The sequence below is a fragment of the Spea bombifrons genome, chromosome 3 (genome assembly GCF_027358695.1).
Source record: "Spea bombifrons isolate aSpeBom1 chromosome 3, aSpeBom1.2.pri, whole genome shotgun sequence".
Taxonomy (NCBI): domain Eukaryota; kingdom Metazoa; phylum Chordata; class Amphibia; order Anura; family Pelobatidae; genus Spea; species Spea bombifrons.
In genome coordinates this window covers 4828987-4834986 of record NC_071089.1, presented here as the reverse complement: position 1 = coordinate 4834986, position 6000 = coordinate 4828987, and the positions used below count along the sequence as shown (strand labels likewise).

Genomic DNA, 6000 nt, shown 5'->3' with positions numbered 1-6000 from the left:
GGCATTAAACAATATTTGGCACTTTAAGGCCAGTGGCTGCCTGCTGGTATAAGTGGATGTGAGCAGCCTCATGCCGCGCTTTTATGCTCACGTAGCATGTGGCTGGACATATACAGCCGCCGGAGCAGCAGATCGGGTAAAAGTGTTAAGATGATGTTTTATCCCAACGCTGTTCCATTGCCCCCACTCAACAGGGCTACTGTGACATGATAAGTATGCAGATTTTTACACATATATTAGTTAAACAAATTGCTTAAACCCAGAAATTTGTTGAAAAAGTAAAAACACGGTTGTTAGCATTACCAAAAACACCCAGTAGATGGCGATCAAAAACAACAAAATATTATTTAATGTTCACAATATAAAAAATAGAAGTCAGGACATTAAATATATTCTAATTATTACATATTATATCTTTAATATATAATTGCTTATATAATGTTACAGAAAACATATTTCTTCATTTAGCCTGTATATATATACTCGTACAACTTCCCCTGAGGAAGAGACCTAGGTGTTAAAACACAGAATTCAAAACTATTTTAGGGTGTGGAATTTCTTATTTGAACCAAACATTACATATTATGCAACAAAGTAACTAGTTTGTATCTCTCAGCCCAAAACATATCTTCATGTGGTCTCGTCTTAGATTCAGGAGCCAAATGCCTATCCCATGCATGTTTAAATCCCCTCGTTGTATTACCCTCTACCACCTCTACTGGAAGACACATTCAAGTCGAAGAAAGTTCCACTAATACTCAGTTAGTGCCACTGAGTTCACTTTAGGACATGCTGTTTTTTGTTGAATTCAGTGAAAATTTGCACAATGGATTCAGGCTTGGGCCAATTTATGGCTCTGTGAATTCACCCCAGTCTTCCGATGAGGATGCATTGTTCACCGTGGGTACCGCATGAGATTTTACACATCGAAAATATAAACACACGGAAACTATTTTGGTTCTAAAATATAAAAAGGCACACGGTTATCTTTTTTTATTATTATTTAAATAAATGCTTTACAAAATAATTTTGATACTTTTACATATAAATTATCTGTGTAGCCAGGCAAGCAAAAACCAATTCAAATATAAATTATCTATTTTTAGCCAGACAAGCAAAAATAAAAATTCAAATATAAATTATCTATTTTTAGCCAGACAAGCAAAAATAAAAATTCAAATATAAATTATCTATTTTTAGCCAGACAAGCAAAAATACAAATTCTAATACAAATTATCTATTTTAAGCCAGAGAAGCAAAAATAAAAATTCAAATAAAAAATAGCTATTTTTTAGCCAGACAAGCAAAATCATTTCTAAAAAGGCACTGATTTTTTTTCACAAATAAAGTCATGGACAAGAAAAACTAAAAAAAAAGTTCAGTCTAACTTTTTTAACTTTTTTCAGCTGGTAAACTCTATACAAAGTAACAGACTAACAAAAAATAGCCATTAACGCAGATTTAAATTCCGGTGAAAATCAGTTGATATTTTATAAAATAGATTTTTTTTAAGGTCTCTAGCTTCCTATTGGCTGGCAAATATATCGCCCCCCCCCTTTTTTTCCGCTATTCTGAGTTCGACAGCAAACTTTTCTTTTGGATATTTACACTGTTTAATCGTTTCTTTACAAGGGACGTCTCCCAGTTGGCGTCTTTTGGCGTCTCATAATCGCTTCGGCTCCTCGGAATTCATGTCTGTCTTCCTGGAACAAAAATAACATTTTCACAAGCAAGACAATGGGTTCTGTGCGTGAAAAAAAATAGTTTCGGTGAACCGTTTTGGAGTCGAAGTTCACGCGTTTTATTGGACCAACATAAAAAAAGGTTTGGGACCACAGCGATCTCTTCTTCAGGTGGAACCTTAAGGGTAAAGAGTGATCAAGTTGGCAACCAATAGAATGATCCAATCAGCAGAAGCATTCCATTGGCCGCTTTCATGTCTTTCTATCGGAACCCTTGCCAAGCCGCCAATTAGCGGTGACTTTGGGTAAAACTTCTTGGCTTTGGAAGAAGTCACCCTGAGCCCCAGACTCAACGTTGAGAAGACATCGTCCCCAAATCCCCCTTAAGGACAGGAAAGGTATTTATCTGCCCCTAGGGTACGGCAGGAATAGGTCCTTATGCTCCTTCCACATGACCAATAATTTCATATCTTCCAAGTGTCCCTCCTTAGGAAGCCCAGTCCCTGTGAAGGCCCCAGATCCTCGTGCCTCTCTCTCCTCCCCAGATGCGACTTTTCCCATCTCTATGTGCTCCAGTAATCTTAACCCCCTGGGTGCCAGGAGGCATACAACATATTGCAGAGCACCGCCTATTCCCCTATCACTAAATTATTTAAAAGTGTTGCAAAAGATATGAAATGATTGTTGATCGCCCCTAATGACCCCTTAATGACCCCCTAATGACCGTCTACCCCATGCGCTGCAATATTCTGGAAACAGAACACGATGTATCTCACCCTGCTGTGCAGAATCATATCGGCTCTCAGCTGGACATTATAATCTGCATCCACTAAAACACAAGGAATTCCGCATTAAATACGATTTAATAAAATGTTATATTTTAAAGAAAAATCTTCCTGTGAAACTCAAATTTCTGCTTTCTGATCTAGAAGCTCATTGGCTGGTGTTAATGTCACTTGATTCATCAGAGCTCGCCTTCTTGTACATTGCGTAACTATATCTACTGTATATATTAATTATATATAGATGTACAGCGCTGTGGAATATGATGGCGCTATATAAAACAATAAATAACAATAATAAATATAATAATAAAGTCTCTATGGTGGTTAAAAAAAGGATAGAGTTGTTCTAGGACTAGTAGAGCTTGAGTTGACTTGGTACCGGCTCCAATCGCTCCTCGTGCGCTCTTCGGGAGCTCGGCCAGCTATATCCGGGGCAAAATGATAAATATGGAGTCGTTGGCAGAAAAATTGGTTTCCATGGCAACTGTTCCACATTTAAAACACTGACCTAGAACTGATCTTATATACCGTATATATATATATATGGATTATCTTCTTACCTGTTCCCCGGTTAAGTAGACACCTCTTCCATCTTTGGTTAAATTCTTAAACACTCCTGGAAATCAAACATGATTTTTTTATCCATTTTTTATCCATTTTACATTTATTACTTTTAATACATATTATATTATAAATGAGACATATTTTAAATTAATATTTCCCAAAAACAATTGAATCGGTAACCTGGCATTTCAAAGTGCCGCTCACCGTACTGACCAGAAATAAAAAGATAACGTTTATTTTGCTATTTTAAAGTATTCAGCTGTCGCTCATAATTTTTTTATGCCGTTCATTCATTGCCTTCGCCGTTCCCCAATTCTTTCGTCTTTTTCTGCCATATCTTCAAGACTAACAATGTCCTTCCATGAGTAATAAGTTGATATCTTAGTCTGCGGAACCTTCTTTTAGTAGATTATATCTTCATCATGTTAATTATTTTGGTCTTTGTCACCCCACTAGCGTCCTTGTGCTGGTGACCCCGGGGTCTACTCATTCATGCACCCCAAAAATTCTCAATACATTTAAAAAAGGCCGGTCTGTTTTTTTTTGCGCTTACTTGTCACAGTCTCCAGCCGAATCATGCAGCAAACAAAGTCAGAGAAATTCATCAGATTTGAAGAGTTTGCGTATCTCATGACCATGACACTCAGTACATCGTCGCTGACCACCAGTCCTAGCGCAACCAAAGAATACATGTTAGTTCCAGGAGTCCACGGAGATATATTTAAAGCCCAATCAACCAACCGCATTATGATCATTCCCTAATTTTCCGGGAATGCTTAATTGCCATGTGAGAGACCAGAGAGCAGCCGGGAAGCTGCAGCTCTGAAGCTGCAACTTCTACCTAAGGCAGAGTACACCTTGTTTTTAAACTTTTTTTCAACAATGTACTCAAAAAGTACTTTAATATGCACTTTTCTTTGGAATAGTTCACTGGGGCATTAAACTGTCCCGTTATTGAACAAAGAAGAACAATTTACCAGTGTTCAGATGAAGACCTTAAAGCCACGCGCTTATTTAATGTATACATTTTGCAGGTTAGGGTTTGAACGTCTGTAATTTGTTTTTATTAATCTGTTATTGGTAGAGGAAAGAATAAAATGACAGATCGGATAAGGTTTATATGCGTAACATACCAGAGAACGCATGTTTTGTCTAAGTGGAACAGCAGCTTTACCAGGGTCGATGGCTGCGCCCGCTACTATGTTGCTTTAAATTAAGTTATCGGCAAATTGCGATGAAACTGAAAACCCTTCGCCGGTGATTAATGCGGCCGACATCTACAGCGCTCGCCGGCCATTACATCTTTGTACGTATTCTTTTTTTTTTTTTTTTTTTTTTTTTTTAAAACTAAACGGAGAACTCAACAACGTATTGGGGCCAATTTATCAAAACTGTTGGATTTCGCCTCCCGGCTGCGAATTTCTTTTCTTAGAAAAATGTAAGTAATAGTGTTTGTCACTTAACTGGAAACCCAGATCAATCCTTATTTTGCAGGAGGACGGATCTGCGGGCAAATGATTTATTATTTGATGGAAAATGTTAAATCGCAGCTTGGCTGTTGGCGTGTTTTGCGAATCCTATTACACGGTGAATGCTTGTAGGAAGGTCCGCATTCAACGTTCATTCACATAGCGGCGCGCGGACCACTGGTATCCACGTCTTGAGACTTAGAGATGGGGGCTAAGCAAAAATGGACAGCCGGTTGGCTCAGACCATTGGAAAGCGGTGGACCGGACCGGTGGGTACGCATGGCTACCTCTAACCATCTATCTTCACCTCTCGAAAACGTGGAACACAGAGTAAGAGAAGATAGGGCTGTGAGCAAGTAGGCTTCTGCGCGTTATAGTGTTAGCATGTCGTTTGTGTTTATAATGTTTATAATGTTTATATTATCGGAGGAAGTCAACTATGGTGGACTGTGTCATAGTGTTTGGGGACAGGTAGGGGAGTGGGGCGCCTAAGAAGGTGATAGGCTCCTTGTTTTGCAGGAGAGGGGCTGCTTTCCCGTGGACCTGCCGCCGCCCCCTGTACCTGCTGCCCCTGGACCTGCCGCCCCCTGGACCTGTTGCCCCCTGGACCTGTTGCCCCCTGGACCTGTTGCCCCCTGGACCTGCCGCCGCCCCATGGACCTGCCGCCCTAGGCCTAGTCAGCCTGGGCCGCAATATGCTAATAACACAAGCCCCCTTACCCCCCAAATAATATCATTCCATGTATTTCCGACCAGATCTGGAGATAGAATATAAGAAGGCGTCAGTGCGATGAAGATACCTGCTTCTTTAACCGCTTTCCTTAGCCCGTACCCATCGATGTACCCTGCTTGGTTCACATCCATCGACCGGAAAAGATCCTATAAAGAACCCAAAAAACACAAAAGGGAATAAATGAAAAAAAATCCATTCTTATGAAGAATTCTATACTTAAATATTAAACATACTGTATGTAATGTCAGTTTGCAGCAGAGAATTCACATGACTGAAAACTCTGGGGGTTATTACTGTACACAGCGCTGGGGGTTATATTACTGTATACAGTGCTGGGGCTTATTAGTGTATACAGGACTGGGGGGTTATTACTGTATACAGCACTGGGGCAGTTATTATTACTGTATACAGGACTGGGGTAAAGTTCATTGAATGAAAGCTAATTATCGCAGCTATAGTAGGAATAGATCGTCCCATGTGATAATAAAGTTATATGAGCTTAGAGGTCTCTTCATCAGAAGCAGTGGCATAAGTCACAAAAAATTAATGAATCATCCCCAGTACCTCCTCTGCTGGTTAAATGACGCAGTATGTACTTCACGTTACCTTGCACATGTTCAGACGTTTCCACAGGCGCCCAAACTCCTCGAGGTTAAGTTTTCCGTTTGCATTAAGCTGTTTTTTTTATGTTAAGAAGCATTTTATGTTGAGGTCTCTAATGGTTTCCTTTATGAGGCAGACGGTTCATTAACCAGGAACGCTGAGGA

At 39.7% G+C, this 6000-nt stretch overlaps 1 protein-coding gene across 1 annotated transcript in view; it reads right to left on the bottom strand.

The window, feature by feature from the left end:
- Positions 1-1351: 1351 nt before the first annotated feature.
- The window catches only part of LOC128483054 (calpain-13-like), a 40310-nt gene continuing 35661 nt past the window's right edge, over positions 1352-6000 (bottom strand). Inside the window, exons 22-27 of the mRNA XM_053459091.1 lie at positions 5840-5908; positions 5301-5379; positions 3585-3701; positions 3028-3083; positions 2459-2511; positions 1352-1703 (exon numbers count right to left, since the gene is read on the bottom strand). Coding sequence (XP_053315066.1) covers positions 2485-2511; positions 3028-3083; positions 3585-3701; positions 5301-5379; positions 5840-5908 — 348 coding nt within the window. The 3' untranslated portion in view covers positions 1352-1703; positions 2459-2484. The remainder of the gene's footprint in view (positions 1704-2458; positions 2512-3027; positions 3084-3584; positions 3702-5300; positions 5380-5839; positions 5909-6000) is intronic.